This window comes from Telopea speciosissima, chromosome 5, assembly GCF_018873765.1.
Source record: "Telopea speciosissima isolate NSW1024214 ecotype Mountain lineage chromosome 5, Tspe_v1, whole genome shotgun sequence".
Lineage (NCBI taxonomy): Eukaryota > Viridiplantae > Streptophyta > Magnoliopsida > Proteales > Proteaceae > Telopea > Telopea speciosissima.
In genome coordinates, this window is record NC_057920.1 from 9,193,846 (window position 1) to 9,218,526 (window position 24,681).

The window sequence follows — 24,681 nt, forward strand, 5'->3', positions numbered from 1 at the left end:
GGACTATTTGAAGACTAGTTCATGGCACAAATTAAGAACTAGGTCTTTTTTCTCTTGTTTGTGGGTGTGTTTGAAGGAATTGGATGAAGTGAAGACTGTTTTGGTCTCGGTTTTGTGGTTTTATTTTTGGTATGTGCCAAGGGTGAGATCGATTCTGGTTTTGTGAGTTTCTTGACTGGAGGTTGGTTATTACTTGCTGCTGGCTCGTGTCTGTTGAGTGTGGCTGCCCTGTTTATAATTTCAAAAGTGTTTGCTGTCCATAATTTCAGAAGTGATTGCTGTCCATTTATTTCAATCTGTCCGGGACTTCTCTGTGAAGATTTAACTTGTGTAGTGAAGCATGGGTGATGCAAAGACCACTGTGACTGAGTTGTCCTCCTCTTCTCATTGTATTACCGAAAGGAAACTTGAAGGGATTTCTAATTTTCAGCAATGGTAAAAGGTGGTTCAATTGGCCTTGACGGGGCGTGAACAACAGGATCATCTCACAAAACCAAAGCCTGAAGGAGAGGCAACATGGGATACGGTGGATGCAAGAATATTGAGTTAGATGTTGAACTCAATGGATAATCAGATTGCAAACCTGGTCACTCACATTGACACAGTAAAGGAGTTATGGGACTACTTGAATGTCCTCTATTCTAGGAAGGACAACTTGTCTCGGATTTATGACTTATCCCAGGCTTTTTATAAAGTGGATCAAAAGACTCTGACTGTAACCCAATATTTTGCTGAATTCAAGCGACTATATGAGGAGCTGAATTCTATTCTTCCTATCACATCTGATGTGAAAGAGATGCAGCAACAGCGAGAGCAGCTGGCTGTTATGGTATTTTTTGGTAGACTTCGAAAAGAATTTGAGCCAGTACGGTCTCAAATCCTCGGTGGGGATAAAGTCTCTACACTTTCAGAAGCTTTTTCAAGACTTTTACGGGTTTCTCGTGAGAACAGCCAAGATTCCTCTCATGGTAATGAGAGTTCAGCCCTTGCAGCCTTTCCCAACCGTGGGTCCAGTGGTGGGACAGGTACGGGCAGCAGTGGTGGTAGCCGTGGTCGTGGGTCAGGGAACAGTAAAGCACCCACACCTGGTACTTCAGAGACTTCAAGACAGGAGCGCACTTGTCATCATTATGGCAAAGCTGATCACATTCGGCGCTTTTGTTGGAAGCTTCATGGTAAACCACCTCAGTTTGCGCCAGCAGTGATCCGGTGGTTACCCCTCCTTCTAAGCTTGAGGGTAAAACAGTGACTATGTCTGAAGAAGACTATGAGCGGTTTACTCAATTTCAGAATTCTCAGTCATCTCAATTCTCCACTGCTACCCTAGTTCAGCCAGGTAATGCTATTGCATGCCTATCATCTACTTCTCGTCCCTGGATCATTGATTCGGGTGCTTCAGACCATATGACTGGAGCATCAGGTATTTTTTCTTCATTTCATGAATCTTCTTCCAATGTTGTGTTAGCCGATGGGTCACTTGCTAAGGTTCGGGGTACAGGCACTGTGCATGTTACCCCCTCTTTGTCGTTGTCTTCCGTTTCTTACTTACCCAAATTTCCTTTCAATTTATTATCTGTTCGCAAATTTACCAAAGCTAACAATTGTTCGGTTACCTTTTTTCCTGATTATTGTGAGTTTCAGGATCTCCAGTTGAGGAAGACGATTGGTAGAGGTCGCGTAGCTGGGGAGCCGTATCTGCTTGACGGCGCATCCACTGTGGCATGTTCGAGTGTGGCACTTCCTCATCAGATTCATTGTCGTTTGGGTCATCCTTTATTGCAAAGTTTGAAGATTTTAGATAGTCGGTTTCAGTCCTTATCTAGTTTGCAGTGTGAGTCTTGTCAGTTTGGGAAACTTCACCGTGTAAGTTGTCCCCCTCGAGTCAGTAACAGGGCTGTCCAACCCTTTTCTTTAGTTCATTCTGATGTGTGGGGTCCGTGTTCTGTTACTTCTATGTTGGGTTTTCGCTACTTTGTCACTTTTGTGGATGACTTTTCCAGAGTTACCTGGATTTATTTAATGAAGGATCGTTCTGAATTATTTTTCATTTTCTGTACTTTTGTGCTTGAAATTCAGAATCAATTCACTACTTCCTTGAAAGTTCTTCGAAGTGACAATGCAAAAGAATATTTTTCTGCTCCCTTGAATGAGTTTATGGTTCAACATGGGATCATTCATCAGTCCTCTTGTGCGGATACACCTCAACAAAATGGTGTAACTGAGAGGAAGAACAGACATTTGATGGAAGTTACTTGATCTCTTTTATTTGAGATGAAAGTGGCTAAGGTTTTTTGGGCTGATGCTGTTTTGACTGCGTGTTACCTTATTAACCGCATGCCTTCTTCTGTTTTGGGTGGTGGCATTCCATATTCTTTGTTGTTCCCTTCCCATCTATTGTTTGTCTTACCACCACGTGTTTTTGGGTGTGTTTGTTTTATTCGGGATCATCGTCCTGGTCGCTCTAAGTTGGATCCTAGAGCTCTTAAATGTCTTTTCGTGGGGTATTCTAAAACCCAAAAGGGTTACCGGTGTTATTCTTTTGATTTGCGAAAGTACTTTGTTACCGCAAATGTCTCCTTCTTTGAATCTACTCCTTTTGTTGCATCCTCGCTGCCTACTTCAAAGATGGACGATGATCTCCCTCTTTATGTTGTTGATACTTGTTCTCCTGTGCCTCCGGTGCCACCTCCGACAAAACCACTGGCTGTTTTTCGTCGTCGCCCGCCTGATGCACCGACACATCGCATTACACCTATGGAGAGATACAGTACCCAGGCAGCACCATCTACCACGTTATCCTCGCCTTCAGATCCCACTTTAGGCACTTCCTCCTCTGTTACTGTACCTCCTATTTCTGATCTTGATGTTCCTATTGCTACCCGTAAGGGGGTACGTAGTTGTACCCAACACCCTATTGATCGTTTTGTGTCCTATGCTCGTTTGTCCTCTTCTTTTGTTGCTTGTTTGTCTACTATTGACAGTTATCCTATTCCTAAGTCGGTGGTAGAGGCCTGGGCTCACCCTAGGTGGAGGGCTGCCATGACTGAGGAGTTATCCGCTCTGAAGGACAATCAGACATGGGATCTTGTTTCTTTACCATCTGGTAAGTCTGCTATTGGTTGTCGCTGGATATTTGTGGTGAAGGTTAATCCAGATGGGTCTGTGGCTTGGTTGAAGGCCCATCTTGTTGCTAAGGGCTATGCCCAAGTATATGGTGTGGACTATTTGGATACTTTCTCTCCAGTTGCAAAGCTTACTTCTGTCCGCATTTTGATTTCTTTGGCTGCTATACATCACTGGCCGTTATTTCAGCTAGACGTCAAGAATGCGTTCTTGCATGGGGACCTCCTTGAGGAGGTGTATATGGAGCAACCTCCTGGTTTTGTTGCTCAGGGGGAATCTGGTAAGGTGTGTAAGCTGAGGAAATCTTTGTATGGGCTGAAACAGTCACCGCGAGCTTGGTTTGGCCGCTTTACAGATGTTATGCTGGAGTTTGGTTTGACTCGGTCTGAGAGTGATCAATCAGTGTTTTTCAGGCAGTCAGATGCAAGGAAGATATTTTTGGTGGTTTATGCAGATGATATTGTTATTATAGGGGATGACCCTTCAGGTATTAAGAGCTTGAAGACATATTTGGGACAGCAATTCCAGACTAAGGACCTGGGACGACTGAAGTACTTCTTGGGTATTGAGGTAGCTCAATCAAGGAAAGGGATTTCTCTCTCACAGCGAAAATATGTGCTTGATTTACTCTCAGAGACAGGGTTATTGGGATCTAGGCCTTTGGATACTCCAATGGATCCAAATGTGAAACTCATGGTAGAGGATGGGGATGTTCTGGATGATCCAGAAAAATATCGAAGGCTTGTAGGGAAACTCAACTATTTGACTGTGACTAGACCTGACATCTCTTTCTCTGTCAGTGTGCTGAGGCAATTTATGTCCTCCCCTAGGACAGCTCATTGGGAGGCAGTTATAAGGGTGTTGCGATATGCTAAGAAGGATCCAGGGCATGGTCTCTTGTATTCTAATCATGGTCATAAAAGGATTGAAGGGTTTACTGATGCGGATTGGGCAGGATTTCCTATTGATCGAAAGTCTACTTCAGGCTACTGTGTCTTTGTTGGAGGGAACCTAGTTTCATGGAAGAGCAAGAAACAGACTGCAGTAGCTCGGTCTAGTGCAGAGTCGGAGTATCGGGCCATGGCTCATGGCACTTGTGAACTAATGTGGATTAAACAGTTGATGACTGAACTTGGATTTGGTGATGATTCTCCTATGCTGTTGTGGTGTGACAGTCAGGCTGCCATTCATATTTCTGAGAATCCGGTGTTTCATGAGAGAACGAAACAAATTGAGGTCGATTGTCATTTTGTTCGTGAGAAGCTGCAGCAAGGGATTATTTCCCCTCGCCATATTCGCACTGGGGAGCAGCTTGCTGACTTGTTCACCAAGTCTTTGGGAAGTATGAGAGTGAATTGCATTTGTACCAAGCTGAGCATGATTAACATCTATGCTCCAGCTTGAGGGGGAGTGTTAGGAGTAAGGGGGAGGAAAGGGGAATCGTGAATAGGCTGACGCTAGCCTATTCACGATTTCTCTATATTTGGGGGTAGTTTTGTCTTTGTGTATTTTTTTGTTTTATCCTATTAATATTATGTTTTGGGGGCAGTTAGTGTTACTGCTGGAACCCCAATTGTGCAGTTTCTCTTCTTCCTTCTCCTCTCTTCTTCTCTTCTTCTCTCTTCTTCTTTCTTCTTCTTCTTTATTTAAATTTACAGTATCTTCTTCTTATAATCCTCTAATTCCCCCCAATCGATTCCCTTTATTTTTGTGTTTGAATTCCATTAAACCTAATTCCATTAAACCCTAGATCTTGCTGCCCAACCATATTTGACCATCAGAATTATTTCAAATTCAAACCACATCCCCTCCACTCGATCCAACTTGCAGCCCCATTCTCCCACTCCAACCCTAATTTACCTTGTCTTTGTAAAACCCAAAAAAAAAAAAAAAAAAAAAAAAACCCTAAATTCTGTATAGCCCAATTCAGCCATCAGAATTACACCATATTACAACCGAGCACCCTTCCCATTGCCCATAGCACTTGGTCAGAAGCCCTGCCCCAAATTCCCATCCCAAACCCTAATTTCATCTTAAAGTCTAAAACTCAAAACCCGAAACCCTAACCTTAATTTCTGAAATTTCAAATCCTTATCTAAACATAACAAACCTAGCTTATTAGACTCCCTAAAACCTGCCTACTAAAACCATATAAGATTTAGCTCCATTCTCATAAACCTAACCCTAGAAATTGACCTAAAACCCTAATTCTGCCCATTCGAACTAGCAGCCCCCTTTGATATCCTGTTGCTTGGCCTCTAATAGGATCCTTCTCCTATTTAGAGCTACATTACCGGGGTTCCAAAATCCATCTTGAATCGCTTATGGCCCACCCAATCAATAATACTCCAAGAATTAAAAAAACAATGGCATTGGATGAAACCAATGGTGGAATAGGGGTATCAATTCAGCAGTGGATGAACATCAATTGTCTACCTTAAAGCCTATATGCGATGATAGACTCCTGTAACCATGTCATATTTGCTTAGTTGAACAGAATTTCTTTCTAAAAGAAATGGAATGGTTAATTCCACAAAAGAAGTCTTTTTCACAAGGTACAACTAGCAAACTGAGAAGCTTCTTTCTTTTTTCAAAGATTGCCGGCTCGTAACATGCCATGCCCTTTTAGACCGATTGGGTCATGAGAGCCGAGAGGCCCCGAACTCTGGTTTTCACTTGACTGAGCTAGTAGAGCTAAGTAGCACCTTTACTACAGGGGAAGGGGCCCCAGTCTTATTGCTAACAGTATATTAGTTGTTGCTTGCCGTACCTTACTGATGCAGCAAGGGAGGGAAGACTATTTCCAGAGAAGGCAGTAAGCCTAAAGCTACCAGCATTTCTTTAAATATTTTCTTTCACTAGAAATCTCCCCAAGAAACTAAAAAGAGTTTAGAAGGACCCCTTGTTAAGTTTTGGAAAGGAAGAAGAAGAGAGGAGAAGAGAGGAGCAAACACGATTTGGGGAGAATGTGTTATGTCTCGAACTAGAGACTAACTTGCTTATATTGAAAAGAATGAGTAATTACACAGAGGTCCCTGGCCTTATACAAATAACAGAAGAAACATTAAAAACATGGGGTTATGTACAAGAATACCCCTGAAACTACTATTTTTAACACTCCCCCTCAAGCTGGGTGGTATATGTCAGACATGCCCAGCTTGTTCAACAAACAGTCAAAGTGATGAGCGCTAAGTCCTTTGGTGAAGATGTCGGCCACTTGTTCATTTGTCTTCACAAAAGGAGTGCAAATGGTCGTTCACTCAATCTTTTCCTTGATAAAATGTCTATCAACCTCAACATGCTTTGCCCTGTCATGTTGCACTGGGTTATGGGCAATACTTACTGCCTTGTTATCATAATATAAACTCATAGGTTTAACAGTCTCAAATCCCAATTCTTGAACAAGTTTCTTCAACCACAAGATTTCACACACCCCGTGAGCCATGGCTCTAAATTCTGCCTCAGCACTCGACCTAGCCACCACAGGTTGCTTCTTAATTCTCCAAGTAACCAAATTTCCACCAACAAAAGTACAGTATCCTGAAGTGGATCTTCGATCAAAAATAGATCCAGGCCAGTCAGCATCAATGTATGCTTCAGTCCTCAAGTGAACATTTCTAGAGAAGAGAAGACCTTTTCCAGGGCATGACTTTAAATATCTGAGGATCTTGTAAATTGCATCAAGATGTCCCATTTTGGGTACATGCATAAACTGACTTACCACTCCAACAGCTATGTCAGGTCGGGTAAGGGAAAGATAGATTAGCTTGCCTACTAATCTCTGATATTTTTCAGCATCTACAAGAGGTTCACCACAATCTTCCCCTAGTTTGTGATTCTGATCAATAGGGGAGGAGACCGGTCCTAAGTTTCCTGTCTCTGTAAGTAGATCTTCCTTTGACAAACATTGATCCCTTGTTTGGATCTTGAAACTTCAATCCCCATAAAATACTTCAATAGACCAAGATCTTTGATCTCAAACTGTTGAGCCAAGTAAAGTTTAAGCTTTGAGATTTCAGCCTCACTGTTTCCCGTTACCACAATGTCATCAACATATACAATAAGAGCTGTAACAGTGCTACCCTTCCTTTGTATAAACAAAGTGTGATCGGCTTGACTTTGGGTGTATCCATTCTGTAGGATAGCTTGTCTAAACCTCTCAAACCAAGCCTTAGGAGATTGTTTGAGGCCATAAAGAGCCTTCCTAAGACGACACACTTTTCCACTGCCACCAGGATGCTTGAACCCAGGAGGAGAGTGCATATAGACCTCTTCTTCTAAGTCACCATGTAAGAATGTATTCTTTACATCAAGCTGGTACAATGGCCAATCAAGATTTGCAGCCATTGAGAGAAGTACCCGAATGGAATTATGCTTGACCACTGGAGCAAAGGTTTCCTGATAATCAATGCCATAGACCTATGTATAGCCCTTGGCAACCAGTCTTGCCTTATACCTCTCCACAGTACCATCAGACTTGAACTTGACTATGAATACCCATCTGCATCCGACAGGAATTCTCCCCTTTAGGAGTTCAACAAGATCCCAAGTGTGATTCTTCTCAAGAGTCACCATCCCTGTATTCATTGCTTCTCTCCATTTTGGATCAGCCATAGCCTCTGCTACATTCTTAAGAATAGATATGGAGGAGATAGCCACAGTCTGTAGGGGAGATAGAATCATAGGAGACAAACTTGGCAATGGGATTAGTACATGCCCGTGTTCCCTTGCGATGAGCAATGGGGAGATCTAAGTCTGAGGATGTGGAAGTAGAGGGAGCTATACATGTCTCAATGGATGAAGACTCAGGATGAGGAGACGAAAGGGGATTTTGGCAGGTCTTCTTTATAGGAAGCCATGAAGAAGGATTTTGGCTGCCGATCTTCTTTGTATACACCAGTAGCTCCTTCTGTTCTCTGTTCACCTGTGCACAAGGCAGTTCCTCCTCAACAACAGTATCTACAAAACTCTCCCCCTCAACAAGAGTATCCACAGAACTTTTCTTTCCCTTGTCAATGTGAAAAGGGGGAATAGGAACAAGAGAGGAGGAAGGAAAGGAAACAAACTCAGGAACCTCTTCAACCTCACCACCAAGGGATGAACACTCCCCCTGAAGAGGTGACTGAAAATACGGGATGGTTTCAAAAAAATGGGCATCTTTGAAGAGAAGCCATCGACGGGTGGGAGGGTGATATAACATGTGTATCCTTTGGAGGTAGAGGAATACCCAAGAAAGAGGCACTTAAAGGCCTTAGGATCTGATACATCCAAGATTCACTGAACCAGTCAGCGGCTGCCACGTGTCACAAAGCGACCCGCTCCAGAACCAAGGAGAACCAATCGGGGGTCCCACCCGGGAGCGGCCAGCACCCAGGCGCAGCCTCACCCATGCGCGGCCTCACCCAGGTGCGGTCTGCACTCAGGCGCGGCCTCACCCAGGAGTGGTCTCACACCCAGGCGCGGCCTCTCACCCAGGCATGGTCTCACACCCAGGCGAGGTATCGTAGACGCAGACGTGATGTACACGGACATCGAGGCCACTCGTCTATGACCCAATCGTGTCACTACAGACTTATGCCACCACCAGGACTCTGGGCCACCGCTTAGAAGTCACGTCACCCAGACGGATTCAAGCACTAATGACGTCATCACCACACACGAGTATCTATCCGCGAAGGATCTTGATACCACCAGGACACTCCCTCCCGCGGGGAGATGGCCAATCAGGATAGAGCCCCACTACCCAGGGCCTCTATCCACTCAACGGCACACTCGCCATCAAATTGGGACTCTCCATATCATCATACTCCATTATAAAAGGAAAGGTACACCACCATCAAAGGGGACATCTAAACTCATATTGAATTCTACATTCATCTGTTTGCTCAGGAGATCTAACTTTGGCATCGGAGAGTCCTAGGCCGAAACCACATCGGTTCACTCTAGTGACCCCTTGGTCCTCTTGCAGATGATGGCACTCGCAGGACCGCCCAACGATTTCTTGACGCAACAGGATCCAATTTAGTGCGGGCAGATTTGCTAATATGGACATAGCAGATGCAACTAAATACCCTTGGGGGAAGGGAGAAAGAAGAAGAAAGTGAGGGTAAGACATCAAGAGGGACTCTGAAGTTCAAGACACTGAAGGGCATATGATTGATAACAAAGACAGAAGTGAGTAAGGCATCGGACCAAAAGGTTTTTGGAACATGCATTGTAAACTAAAGGGACCAAGCCACTTCCAATAGGTGGCAGTTTTTTCGTTCAGCAACCCCATTTTGTTGAGGGGTATCAACACAAGCCACCTGATGGATGATGCCATGGTCAGAAAAAAAGGACTCCAAACCACCATACATATACTCTCCACCTTTATCAGAACGGACAATCTGAATACGAGTTTGAAACTGGGTATACACCAACTCACAAAAATTTTTAAACGCGGCATAGACATCACTCTTTTGTTTCAAGAGATAAAACCCAAGTAACTGGAGAGAAGTCATCAATGAAAGAGACAAAATAGCGGAAGCCACGTAAAGAAGTTACGGGGGAAGGACCCCAAACATCAGTGTGCACAATGTGAAAAGGTGAAATAGATCTATTACCAGAAGATGGATAAACTGTCTTACAACTTTTTGTAAAAAGACAAGGTTCACAATGAAAAACATGATTGACAGGAAAAGAGATAAATAAATGTGGCAGCAGTTTCCTCATAATAGAAAAAGAAGGGTGTCCCAAACGCCGATGCCAAAGCAAAGTATCCTCCTGTGTACGTCCACCATGTTGCCCACACACATAAGATTGAGCTTTTGCAACAAGGGAAGCACAAGTGTCCAAAACATATAATCCATCTGCTTCACGTCCACGGCTAATCACCCTCTTTGTCACCAAATCCTGAAAGAGACAATGGGTAGGAAAAAAAGTGACAAAGCAGTTCAAAGATTTAGTCAATTGGCTAACTGAAAGAAGATTAGTAGCAAAGTTGGGAACATGAAAGACAGACTTCAAAGGGATAAATGGAGTAACTTGGACATCTCCCTTACCCGAAATGGAAGAAAGGGAACCATCAGCAATTTTTACCTTATCTTTCCTAGAATAAACAAAGTAGGAATTATAAGGTTGAGACCTACCAGTCATATGGTCTGTGGCCCCTGAGTCAATGACCCAGGGAGTGGTGCCAGAAGAGGTAGAGACCTGTAGAGCAGTGGAACTAGTGGTAGCAGTAGAGGAGGAACCATCCAAGTGGGCTACAATCTGGCGAAAAGCAGCTATGTCTTCCTTGGAGAGGGAGGATGGATCAGACTCATGAACTCCAACGTGGGCCTTAGGCCCATTCTTCTTCTGTCCTTTCTGTCCTCCAGATGAAGTAGAGGATGGTTTCCCATGAAGATCCCAGCAAAACTCCTTCTTATGCCCAGACTTGCCACAATAGTCACAAGAGAATCAATCTTTACCAGCCTCCTTAGTGAAGGGAGTACGGTCCTGAGGAGTGGATGAAACAAGAGTAGAGCGCTCAACAGTGGGGGGGTCTCCATAACACCTCTACGGGTCTCCTCACTCTGTAGATAACCACACACCTCCTCCAGGGAGGGAAGACTTGGTCAGCCAAGGATCCGCACCCTTAAAGGTGCAAATTCAGGGTTAAGACCTCCAAGAAGGAACAAGACCCTCTCCTTCTCAAACAACTAATGCACTTTAGGCTCATCAACAGGACACAGTTGGAGGTCTCTATAGTGATCATACTCCTCCCAAAGTCCCACGACAAGACTATAGTACTCAGAGATACTTTTGTCCCCCTGGCGCAAGCTAACAATCTGTTGGAGAAGTTGGTAAACCTTTGTAGAGTCCCCCACTTTATCGAAAATACGAGCAACACTATCCCAAATGTCTTTGGCAGTCTCCTTGCTCATAAACCTTCTTCCAATCTCCGGCTTCATCGAAAAAATAAGCCAAGTCATCACAAGGGAGTTCTCGGTTTCCCATTTGGAGTAACCTGGATCAGTGGAGGAAGGAGCCTTAAAGCTCCCAGATATGTATCGCAACTTCCCCCTACTCCGAAGAATGAGCTTCATAGACCGTGACTAATCCAAGTAATTATGATTGTCAAGCTTGACCATAGTTGTTATGGTGATCCAAGTCGGTGAAGGGGTGTCTGATCGATATATCGACACGTCGCCCGCCATGGCGATCATGTCGGCCATGGCAGAATTGAAATTAAATCCAAAGTTGAATGGCAAACTAGTAGATAAATCAAGATTTATAAGAGCAATGGCAGAATTGTAATTAATCTGAAGTTGTAAAGGAGTGGCAGAACTGTAATTTAATGGAGTTAAAGAGAAAAGTGAATGGACTAAACAGAATAGCAATAGAGAATATAGGGGGTTTTATATAAATAATATAAGTTGTCCGTACTTGCCATTTTAAAGACTTAATGTCTTCTTCAACCTTGCAATAACACGATAGAAAGAGAGGCAGAGAGGCGGTGTGATGCAGAACCAAGGGTGTACTCAAGGAAGAAAAAGAAGAAGGTTGTTGCTTGTGTGATGAAGATCAACCCAACCTTAATGGGCTAGGCCTATTGACCTATAATGGGCTAGAATTATTGATGTGGATCAAATCCAACATCATAGGCCCAACTTTTATTAGTCCTAATGGGCTTTGGCCTAGGCCCAAGACTAAGGCCCAACCCATGCAAGTTGAGTTTGGTCAATCTATATTTTTTTTCATGTGTTATGTGTGGGTGGTAGGTATTGTCATTAACAGGGGGTTTTATTGTCAAAGGAAGGCTCCATTGTCAAAGGGAGGCTCCAATGTCAAAGTTAGGTAGGGGTTGGTGGTAATAATTCAAAGTTTGGTAGAAGGTTTCCTAAAGTCAAGTATTAGGAAAGTTGGGTTTTGATTTCCTTTCTTGGAAGCTTTTGCTTCTATTTATATGTAAGGTTGTTTTCAGCTAAAAGGAACAACTTTGATAATTGAATATTGTTGTAAGCAGTTGCTTTCTTTTGAAGTAAATCCATGGTGTTTGATCCTTGGTGATGGAGCCGATGTGTGATCCAAGCTGACTCCTTGCGTTGGGAAGCCCAGGAGGTTACTCTTCAATCATTGTTATCATTCTTCTCAAGCATTCCAGCCATTAGAGACATTCTATTTTCAGTCGAAACTCATCATTACTACTTGTTGTAGATCTGTTGCATCACCCCTTGACTTCCCTATTTTCCTTATACCTATTTCCCTCTAATTACATTACCCCCACCCTTGAACTATACCATATCCTATTAAACCCTCACAGCCTTAACCCCATCGAATTGAACCTCTTTTCCCCTGATTCAGATCCTGTGTTGGGACTGGTTGAACTTTCATTCCAGTTCTACATTACAGTGAACTGGGGTAGTTCCAGCAGGGGAAACTCCTTCTTATGAAGACGATTCTTCCTGCAATTTCTGGAACAAAATCGCAACACCAAGGTCTGCTGATCCCAACAAGAAAAAGCCCCAAAATTCTGCTAGCAACCGAATGGTGAGATCTGAAATCAGATCTGGCGGAAGTCTTAGTTGCAGGTTACTTCGAAAAATTGAATCTCACAGAAAGAGAGCCTTCTGGATATGAAACTTCCAGGTATGGATCGCCCAAGAGAAAAGAACTTATGGATCAAATCTAAGAACCAGTCAATGTTTGTGTAAGGAACCTATGATGGCTTTCCAGAATCTGGTAGTACTGCCCAGAAAGAAAAAATTCAGAAACCAAGGCTAAAACAGGAGATTAGGGGAAACAGGGAGTGGGTCTAAGGTTGGGGAAGAAACAAAAAACTAAAGAAGAAGAAATCGAAGAGGGAAAGAGAGACAGGACGCCATGGCGTAGCTCGATATGCGCATTCCTCTAGCGCCAGGACGCCATGGCGACGCCATGACAACTATGAGCTTCACAATGGGGAGCTGAACATTTGCATTCTCATATGAAGGGGTTAAAGGCAAGGCTGCTGCAACAGTTGGGATCTCAGATGTCTCAACAGTTTTTTCACCCATTGTGACTTCAAAGCAAACCCTTGGGGGGCCAAACAACAACACCGCAAGTAAAAACAGTTGGTTCTCAAGAAACAGCAGCAAAAACAGAGACAAACCAGACCAAAAAACCTTAAAATAGCTTGTAGAACTTCACACAATCATCAAACAGCAACGGAGTAAAAAGGAATAACCTCCCTTACCAAGAAACGATCGTAGATAGCCCGAAAAATCTCCCAAACCAAGCTCTATTGAAGAGCTCTGTCGAATCAACAACTCTGGCTGGCGGAAAAAAGAGCAGAAATGGCCTGGCCGAAATGCAATTCTGACCCTTAGCAGTTTCCAAGAGGCTTGAGAGGATACAAATGGAAGAAAAAGGACATCCAAACGAAACTAGAGCACTTGGTTGCTCTCCATTTGGATTGCAAACAAGAGAGAAACAGATCTGAGAAGGTATCTAGGTTTTCCTTCAAAGACCAACAAGAAACAAGGGAAAGGATTTGCTCTTCACCTTCCAAACAGCCTTCTATCACCTTCAAACTCCAGGAGCAAGATGCTCTAATAACATGTTAAGTTTTGGAAAGGAAGAAGAAGAGAGGAGCAAACACGATTTGGGGATAATGTGTTATGTCTCAAACTAGAGACTAACTTCCTTATATTGAAAAGAATGAGTAATTACACAGAGGTCCCTGGCCTTATACAAATAACAGAAGAAACATAAAAAACATGGGGTTATGTACAAGAATACCCCTGAAACTACTATTCTTAACACCCCCACCCCTCTCTCCTTAAACAAAAACCTCAAGACGTAACCAGAAAAACTAGCAGAGGAATAGGGGAATCGATTCAGCAGTGGATGAACCGGCTGTCTCCTACCTCAAGACATAACCAGAATTAATCAGAAGGTCAACAATAGACACTGTCTTTAGCAAATCAACAGGAGATCAATTAGCAGCCATATCAGTTCTTCAATCAGCAGTAGCAGCAGGTTCGATTACCAGAAGTGCTTATCCTGATGAATCCTCTAAGCGCATACGAAGGGGACAGGATTTCAGCCAGCGGTACTCTTTATGATGGAACCGAGTTATGCCTCTGCAATCTCACACATCTTCATCAAAACCATAGGTGAGATTTCCTCTGCGGCAAATTGTTTCTCATCAACTCAGCGCTAACCTAGTTCTGTTCAAGTCGATAGAGCTCTCTCAAACAGCAATTAGACTTGGGGCAGTGGCAGCAAAAGGGCAGACTATATTCATCAAAATGGCAAGCGATTAGACTTAGAGTAGGATTCTTTTTTTTCGATCGGTCCTACTCTATCCTATTCTATGGGGGAAGGGGAGATGTGAACCAGGTGGCTTGAACCCAAGACCTGGTAGCAATGGGGTTCCAGGCACCACATGCTACCAAGTACACTAGGCACTTGTTCATACCTGCTTAGAATAGGATTTTCTTCATCAGGTATGATTTTATTTTTCAGCAGCATCAATCTTCGTGCACAATAAATCCTAGTTTTCATTATTCAACAACAAGGGTTTCAGATTTTCTTCTTCTTCTTCTTCTTCTTCTTCTTCTTCATTGCTCTGATACCATGTGAAAAAACCAAAGACAAATCAAACTAGAATCTATAGAGAAGAGAAGAGAGAGAGAGAGAGAGAACGATGGGAAAGAATACGTGCTGAACCACGATAGATTCAGTCGGTGTGTTCTATCATGGACTACTACCTTTATTTATAATATTTAGTTAACAGGTTTATACTTTTAAGTAGGAATCCTACTAATAGATGTCTCTGTAGAATGAAGGAAAGAAAATAAAAATAACTCTCACTGCATGATGGGGACACTTTCCCCCCCCCCCATCATGAACAATCTTTAACAGTTACCTAATTGCTAAAATATTAAGGGCACAATTCATGGGTCCCTCATGCTCACAGCTGAATCGCGATCCAATTTCCACCAATTTATAAAGCCCAATATATTAACTTGCAAATCTTGATAGAAAGGCATGATAATGTAAGGCCAATTATAAATAATCAACCCCAATAGAAATAACAACCCAGGCAGCAATCAATTATAAATAATCAACCGTAGTAGAAATAACAACCCAGGCAGCAACCAACTCTCCTGGCCGCAGGCTTCTTTAACCAGAAAACCCAGAATTTGAAAATATGACAGAATGAGCCAATAGATGGGGCTTAACTTTGGATCGAATGATGATCTAAAGATAGGGGATCATTACCCCAAAGATGGGCTGATTCTGTGGCCTTATGTAGAGATCTGAAGTTGCAGCAGTAGAGACTTGGGGACCAAGTCACTTGATGTCTTCAAACTGATCTCATCCAGCTGACTATTGGGCCCACCAGATCACTAAAACGTATTCCCAAACTGAGCAAATATAGGCTGTGAAACTGTTCACATGAACAGTGTTTTGATCTTTTCTTCTTCATGTTTCTCCACGCAATCTGGACTTGGGCTGCCTTATGAGATGCTCCTCGAACCAACAAAAACCCGCCACATCATCAGACCAGGCTGCTTCTCACAGCAGTTGAATCCCACAACTACACTAGGCTGGTTTTGGAGTTTGTTCCTGTGACTACACATGGACCTGTGATCTACATCACATGAACATGAAGAGATACAAGCAGTACATTTCAGATCTTGGTACAAAATACCTTTAGTTAAAGGATTAAAGGGTTTAGTGGACGAGCCTTGGCGCAATGTTTAATTTTCACTATCACAACCATCAGGTTGTGGGTTTCAAACATGGAAACAGCCTCCCTGCGAAGCGGGGGTAAGGCTGCGTACATTTGCCCCTCCCAGAACCTACAGTAACGAGAGCCTCGTGCACTGGGACACTTTTTTAGCAGAAGGATTAAAGGGGAAGTTAATTTAATAAGAGTATGCATCAAAAGCTTGGGAGTTTCAGGCTGGACAATACGTTAAAAACTTCAGTAACAATACCTTATGAAATAAAAAAGTTGAGAAGAGAAGTGCCAGAGAATGATTTGGCTTGTCTGTAGTGACAGAGGCCCTTTATTATTTATAGATTGGATATGGATTACAAATACGGTATACTAGGGCTAAGTCACAATACAGTCACTGTCCTTGGCCTCTACATACATTGAATCTAGACAGGTAACCCTTATCCTTGACAAAAAACATTGCCTGGATTCTAATAATGAAGCAAGATAATCCAATCAGAGTATGCATCAAAAGCTTGGGAGTTTCAGGCTGAACAATACGTTGAAACTTCAGTAACAATACCTGATGAAAAAAAAAAGTTGAGAGGAGAAGTGCCAGAGAATGATTGGCTTGTCGGTAGTGACAGAGGCCCTTTATTATTTATAGATTGGATATGGATTACAAATATGGTAATACTAGGGCTGAGTCACAATACAGTCACAGTCCTTAGCCTCTACATACATTAAATCTAGACAGGTAACCCTTATCCTTGACAAAAAACCATTGCCTGGATTCTAATAATGAAGCAAGATAATCCTACGGACCTCATAGGACCATCCATCATAACAAGATAAGCAGGCAAGACAAAGGAGAAGAAAACATAGGGTATCCCAAGAAATAAAGTGCGACAAATTTTTTGCCCAGGGATGGAGGAAAAAAGAGAAATAATAAATTGAAATGGAATAAATTTGATTTCTATCACATGCCACTTCCACTGTGAACTCAATATTGTGTGATTCATGAATATCATTCAGATGCATACCAAGACAACACAAGGAAATTCATTTTGCTATCAGCTGGGTCTACTGGTTCACAGTTCATCCCTCTTGTATCCAGGCTCCAGGCAAATTCTTTTCAGCAAGCAATGGACCCTACTAGTTGATATGACTTGGGCTACAATGCACCAAGTACAAATCACTCTTGAGGTTCTAGGACAGATAATGTTTCATCAATACGATGGAGCACTCAAGTAATTATTCAGGTCCAAAGATATTTATTTAAGTTGTGTGAATGAGAGCTTAAGAGCAATATTATTACTCTCAAAAACATGGCTTAATATGCATATTATTGGCAAATCTAATAGATGCAGGCAACTGGATATAAAAGGGATTCCAATCACTACCTGGGTAACTCACCTGTTGCACATCTTCTGGCTCAGAGGGATTGTTGTGTTCTAACCAGAACAAGTCAAAATGGCTTGCCATTGGGGTATTTGTGGAGGATAATGATGTGACACTTCCATTAGATGACAGAGCACCACAGCCAAACTTTAGACCAAATTGACCCTTCAAATTACTGGAAGCAGAAAGATGAGAATCATCTATACAAGCTGTGTCCATCTCATGGAGATCTTCAAACATTCCTTCCACTCCTTTGTTGTGCCACTCAATTATTTTGGGAGAATGACCTTCTGATCCAACTAAGGAGCTTGTAGTTTGTACTCTTGAAATATCAGGGCTGTTATGGAATGGATTAAAATTCATACTGCAGGAATCAACAATTTGTTCCAATATCTCTGCAAGTTTTGAGAGGCGTTCATCTATATCCAAACATTTTAAATCACACTTATCTGCATATGCACATATGTAGGAATGTGATTCCAAATGTAAAGTTGGAACAGTTTCCTCACAGATCCGACATATAACAGAGTCAGCTTCATCAGAAGACTGCGGTTGCTCATGAAATGAACTGGAACTGGACTTTCGAATTAACTTTCCAGGTAAACTATAATCAGCTTTATGGCACTGTTGAACGGTATCGTCTTCATATGAGGAGAAAATTTTCACTCTTCGAGGAGCAGAGATGCATGGATCAGATTCCAAGATGCTACTTTCACTTGAATGGACATCAATCTGTGAATTTTGAGATAATGACTTCCTTACTAAGGCAGCAGGCTTTTTGGAAGTTGTGCGGCTGTCATCTAATTGTTCTTCATATCCAGAACATGTCATCTCAGGGACGGTATATACCTTATCCTCTCCCTGCAATTGATGCTTGTTACTGTCCTTCTGTTTCAAAGTGCTACCTGAACCATATTCTGAACTGCCTGGTTTGGGTACCCACTGCATTTCAACATCAGGAATACTATCGAAACATTGCTTAAGTCTATGAAGAGAATCCTCATTTATTGGCTCACTATCTTTCTGAAACTGCAACAACCTTGTGCAGCGAGTCAAAATGAAAAGCATACGTGTGAAGAGCTGCTTCAGTAATCCTGCTTCATGATGCTGCCTTTTCTCAGCTAGATCCTGCACTATCCCTTCACACTTTGTACGGAACTCACAGGAAGTCATCTCCATACATTTTCTGGCAAGAATCAGAAGATCTTCCATTACTTTATGCCCTATTGGAGATGAGGAGCCCTTCCTCTCTAGAATATCTACAAGGTCCCCTTCAAAATTAGCCAGCTCTACATTAACCACTTCTTTTGCAGTATCAAATGTTGAACGCAAAGATCCCAAAAGCTCCTGAATATCAACTCAGGCCAAATGATGAGGAGAAAAAAAAAACTACAGAGATCACAATAATAAATAAATAGATGACTGAATAAGGTCAAGCATACTTAAATTAATTTATATTGAAACTAAAGCAGGTCTGCCTGTAAAGATGCACCAACTCAAATAAACTAAAATTGGTGTATTTGAATCTCAATGTTAAAAAAAAATCTTGCATGAGCCAATTAACAATTGAGTAGTACCTTCAAATCATTATAGCTGTGGGCTCGGGGCTGAGCAGATGGTCGAATACCACCTTTTGGTCCCAATTCATGGGAAAAGCTTTTTAGACCTTTTGGTAATTTTCTTGCGGATGTGCTCTCCATTGATGATTTCTTTCCAGTCAAATATTTCTGATCTGTGTGATATTTAGTTCCAACAAAAACTTCCTTATCAAGTGAGTTACGAGCTGAATAGTTGACCTGCCAAATTGGAGGCAGGCCATGATTAATACTTTCAATCAGTAGAAAGCATACAACCTTTGTGATATATCATGGGGTAACTCATGATTGTCAAATGCTAAATGAAGTCTTACCTCAGCATTCAGAGAAATATCATTAAATGCTTGATTGGAATCCTTGGTGAGATATGAACTGAACCATCTAGATATCTTACTCCCTTTATGATGTCCTGTAGAATTTAGACAACCAGATGTCACCCAAGTGTTTCTATTTTAATGAATAATTAAAGCACTGATGATAAAAATAAGAACACAAAAGGAAGTCAAGAAGCCTAACACATGCTACATTGGAAGAGGCGGTGAGTCAAATAGTAAATGATCATAGAAAATGCTAACATTTCTTTCTGTCCACATTAAAACCATATCATCGCTGACAGTATATACTCTTACAAATTTGCCCCTTGTTAAAAGAAGCATAACACCAACATCATCTGGTGCACCAGAGTCGAGCCAAAGAGCCTAAAGGATTTGTGGGATATCCAACTGGCAAACTTGCAATAGGTGAAGAGGAGGTGGTTGACGGTTACCACCCAGTAGCCACATTTTGGGAAAGCTGAGACCTTCCAAGTGATCTTATGTCTAAAAGATGTTCAGACGAAGGCTGGTGGAAAAGAATTTAGAAGAGAATGAACCATTTCCCATGGAAGTCCAACCCTTTCCATTCATCTTGTGAAATGAAAACCCACAGAAGTAAATCAGTAAAGGAAGCTGCCACCTATAATTCAACAATCTTTCACTCCAACCTGAATCCTAAGTTCCAAAAAATCCCTGTCTGAGATGAAGTTGAACACTTTAGAATTGTCTCTCCTTTGGAGATACTGAGAAAAGACGAACGAACATCAAACTGAGGAAATGATAAATATGAACCAATGGATACTTTTTCAAGGACAAGCCAGGGTGACTTGGTTGGCATTTCCAGGAAGAAAAAAAAACACATATTCAGGTAGGTAACATAGTTGATTATCCCAACTACGTGTCCTAAATTATGAGAGGATCCTTCGTGATTCTGTAATTCCACTTCCCACAAAAGCAAGATTTACCTCAAGCAAATAACCTAAATCCAAACACCCACCTTGGATCCACATAGAATCTTCTAGCTGATATGGTCTGTTGGGGGTATGATATCTTGTATTCTGTCGCATGGGTTTGTGGACTGATTCCGAAGGGCCGTTAAAAGCCTGAAGGGCTTGCATGTCATCTTGGTTACTGGGGCCTTGACGAATTGGGGGTCCATGCAGGGGTTTGGAGGCATCAGGCTCCGAAGAAATTTTTTTAAGGTTATATGGGTATTTCCGTAAACTGTACCTGTTCATGTTTTGCTATGAATTTGTGGCGAGGGTACTCTCCGATCAAGAGGAAGCGTGAGGATGAGTGGCTGTAACTCTCATTCTTCATTGTTAGTGAAGCAGTTCTCATCTCACCATGGATGTAGGCAATCTTGCTGAACCAGATAAAACTTTGCGGTGTGTGGTTGTTTGCTATTTCCATTCATTTTCTGCATCATTATAGGATTATGTTTCTACAATGGTGTTCTTTCTTGGTGTCCCCAGCAAAGAAATCACCTAAGTTCTTTTTAAACAAAAAAGAAACAGCATACGAAGTAGAAGATTGTAATAAAAAGTCATCTAAATCAAGGAACATTCTACGAACACAAGCTTTGGCCAAGCACAAGCAAGGTCATTGGCAGTCAAAGACTATATAGGATGTAAATCCACAAAGTCATCAACTCAAAGTTTAGCCAACAATGTGACACATAGAACAGCTCTGCATAATATTCTGAATAGTTAATGACAATCCCTGGTTGGTCGAAGTAGCGTTGATTTATTGGTACGTACTTCTTAGGAGAGCTGAATAAAAAATTTCAAGCTATTCTTAATTTTCTCCATATCATGTAATAGACGCACCAAACTAGAATATTCCAGTAATCTGGACTGCTAGTGGGATAATTTTGAAGGATATCTTAATACTAAATGATCCAGCATAAAATTCACAATGAATTCCTGTACTTTCAAGATAACACATGTCTATGGTTGCTAGATTACTAAACATTTATGGATAAAATGAAGTCTCATCTCTGTAATGTTTCAATAAAGCTTTCAGCCATACTACTACATATTTGCCTTTTGTCTTTTCTCTTTTGATTTTCCTTCCAGGTTTCTATTTTTTCTCTATTCTGATTCCATAACAGGACATAAGAAAAATATGACAAATTTGCTTGTGTCAATATTTTTGTACTTTTTAAATTTTCCTTTTTTGTGATGCTGATTATTGAGTTACCTCAGATTCAAGTTCTAGTGCCTGGGACAATGTCCTTTTCCTTTAAACCCAGCTGGTGATGCTTTTCAACTCACAATACGGAATCAGCCAAGGACCATTGCCACAAAACCTGAACCCATGTAGAGTGGCATGAAGAAAGCAGAAAAATGGAGAGTTCAAAGATAGAAGATGGCAAAGGAGGATCTTATTTAGCATCTAGAGTCTATCATACTGACCAATATAGCCCAAACAACCGATCCAACAAAATATTAAGCATCTGACTGGAATTTTAGCTAGCCATTACTGTCCCCAAGTCTAAACACTCTTTCGAGGAGCCAAAAAGCCAAAAAATTGGAGATCACAACTATTGCATGTTTTACCACTACAGTATTATTATGCAGCCGCAAGGGAAGACAAACCCAAGGTATTAGATCAGAAAATAATACAGAAATCTCTCAAACTCACAAATATAAAGGATCAAATTTTGAGTCTAAATCACATTTTGTAGAAGTGAGAAAAGAAATGGTAATCTCCATAAAACGCCTAATCATTTACATGGATGCAATACATAACTTGAATGTTTGTGGAGAATAAAATAACATCTTTTTTCAATAATTTACATAACCAAAATTGCACAATCAACAGACAGTCCTTCAGATGAATCTTTTATTGCAGTAACTCGATATAGGACTTGAAATCTTAAGATAACTTTAATAAGGATTAAAAAAATAATCAAATTACTCCAGATTCTCCACAAGAGAGAAACCCTAAACAATACAACTGTGAACAGAGGTGTCGAACCTTTTTTACCACCATCGGTCTTTCCATGTTTTTCCTGTGTAGTTTTCTGCTTCGCCTGGGGCCTAGGAACTCTGCTAGAGGATCTCTCAAAAGTTTGGGAATCGAAGCCCGAACGCAAACTATCAGCTTTGGAACCCAATCCATCTTTCAAAGAAGATGCTCGTCGAGTCTTAATTCGATTCAGTCCCGACGGAATACCGATCTCCACGGGCGAATCTTTGTCCTCTTTACTAGTACCCGACATTAAACCTGATTCCTCCGTACAAATTTCAGAACAAAACTGAAAACCTAATTATCTGTTTTTCTTCTTATGCCAAACAACATAAACGAGCTTCTTCAACTGTATTGAAACTCAAACCAATCGAAAGGGGAAAAAAATTTAAACCCTAATAAATCGATTGGAGCTGAAAGAAAGCTCTTTATCGCGCCGTTTTTTAACTGCGTCAGCAAAGACAATAGAGGTTAAGAGCTTGACGATGGTTTTCAGATTGGATTTAGACTTTGTTCACTTCGCTCGCTTCGTTTTGAGAGAGAGAGGGGGAGGGAGAGAAGGAGACTAGGTCACTAGAGCGGGAAAATGGAAGTAACTTCGCGGGGCCAACAAAACGAATAAGTCTGTTTTTTAACGGAACAGTTGAGAGGATTTGGAGTTGTGGATAACCCTGAGATACGAACTCCGAGGCTAACCGTTATGCCACGTGTCTTTCACATGAGCGTTAAAGTTGGAACACGTGGAACCCCTAAGGCGAATGCAACGGTCATCTGACATGTTGTGATTTGTGAATGTGACCCTTCTTTTCTAGAATAGGAAAAAATTTTCTGAGGTTGCGTTTGGTTGTCAATAAATAAAGTGAGCTGAATTGCAACAAATTGGCAACACAGGTTTTCTACGGCGTGCTGCTCTGTCCTGCCAGTTCTGTGTAGACACAAGGTGGCGCGTATTGACTGTCTTACCCCCACTCAGGCAAGGTGCTTAGACAGGGGTAAGGCGATCAATGTGCACCGTCTTGTGTCTGCACAGTACGATAGGACGGACAGTCCGCATCGTAGAAGATCTGGATCCATAAATTGGATTCTATTTGATTCTGACAAATCTGACTGAAGTCAATGTATATAAACCTGAATCATGGTATTACAACACTTTTCTTAAGTAGAATGTTTTAGTTATTAAAGCACGTAAATTACTAAAGGGTCCATAATAATTATTCCAAATTGGATTTTTTTCTAAATAATATGTTATAAGAAACATATATATATATAAGATGGCATAAAGGTAGTGTTTGGATATTTTTAACAATTATTTATACTAATTGATACAAAAGTTAAAGTTGGAAAGTTGGTGAAGGAAATCAACGGTCAAATATATCGGGCCTCCAATCATTCATACCCATGGGAGTCTGATTCCACGACGGTTAAGGTAGGGAAACTTAATCCAAAGTAAAACATTGATTTTTTAATATATAATTTTCTTATTTATGAATTTTTTAGATATTTTTATTTTCTATTTATTGATTTTTCTCTTTACCACTAAAAAAAAAAGAAGATAACAAAGTAAAGCATCCTACATCAAACAAATATTTGACTTTATGGTTTTAAATTGAACTATATTGAATGGGGTGGAAGGCATGTCCTAATGGAATACTAGATTGCATCTTAATTTTGTTTAGATTATAGTTAAATCATTTAAAGTCCCTTGAAATTTATTAAAAGATATGTTGAGAGTTGAGACACATGTTATTTTGGTTTATTTAACTATTATTTCTTTATAAAAAATTGTCTCTTTATTTATTTTATGGGAGAAAGTTCTTTGTCCAGGAGTGTGGCCTACGCGAGCACTCTCACGAGTCTATTTCTCTCTTCCCTTTTTGAAATGACACCTCTACCCCATTCTCTACCCCATTGTATTGAGGAGGAGAGGGATAGACACATGGGAATGTTGGCATAGGCTACACTCCCAAATAGAAAACTACTTCCATTATTTTATTTAACTATTTATTTATTTAGTTTGTCCCACAAACCCATATCCATCATCATTAAAGAAACCCTTTGATATATTAGGAACTTAACATCAAATAAATATTTATAAGAATGGACTTAAATTATATATATAATTCAGATTCTCACGATAAACATCCAACCAAACATGTCCCAAAGGAAACCAAAATGAAATGTTACATTAGTTTGTTGGTTAGACAGCTAACAGCTTCGTCTAAGTCACTATCAATGTGTGTTCCCTCCAAGTCAGATAGAAGAAAGAGTCAAAAGCCCATGACTTCAGCTTTTTTTTTGGGTAAAAATGACTTCAGCTTCACCTTTGGTCGGTTGGGTTTGGGAGGTGAGAATTAGTCAGCCTTTGACTTTGACCTCTAATAAAAAGTGGGGAAAGAGAAAAGAAAGCTACCAGGTAGCGTGGGGTGCGATTCTGCATCTAGACATAGGGTTGCATGAAGTGAAAGTGATCGCCGCACCCTTAGGAATTTCTGCTTTGCCATGGGAGTGTAATGGTCATTTTGAGTAGCCCTGTGTCTAGGTCCAGGAGCCGTACATTGCATGGGACTATGTAGCGTTCTTTTCCCCTAAAAAATGATATCAC

At 41.2% G+C, this 24,681-nt stretch overlaps 1 protein-coding gene across 1 annotated transcript in view; it reads right to left on the reverse strand.

Moving 5' to 3' along the window:
- The window catches only part of LOC122662068 (probable serine/threonine protein kinase IRE4), a 57,742-nt gene extending 35,156 nt beyond the window's left edge, over nucleotides 1–22,586 (reverse strand). The window contains exons 1-5 of the mRNA XM_043857629.1: nucleotides 22,407–22,586; nucleotides 22,089–22,360; nucleotides 19,107–19,201; nucleotides 18,775–18,993; nucleotides 17,213–18,544 (exon numbers count right to left, since the gene is read on the reverse strand). Coding sequence (XP_043713564.1) covers nucleotides 17,213–18,544; nucleotides 18,775–18,993; nucleotides 19,107–19,201; nucleotides 22,089–22,332 — 1,890 coding nt within the window. The 5' untranslated portion in view covers nucleotides 22,333–22,360; nucleotides 22,407–22,586. The remainder of the gene's footprint in view (nucleotides 1–17,212; nucleotides 18,545–18,774; nucleotides 18,994–19,106; nucleotides 19,202–22,088; nucleotides 22,361–22,406) is intronic.
- Nucleotides 22,587–24,681: the final 2,095 nt, after the last annotated feature.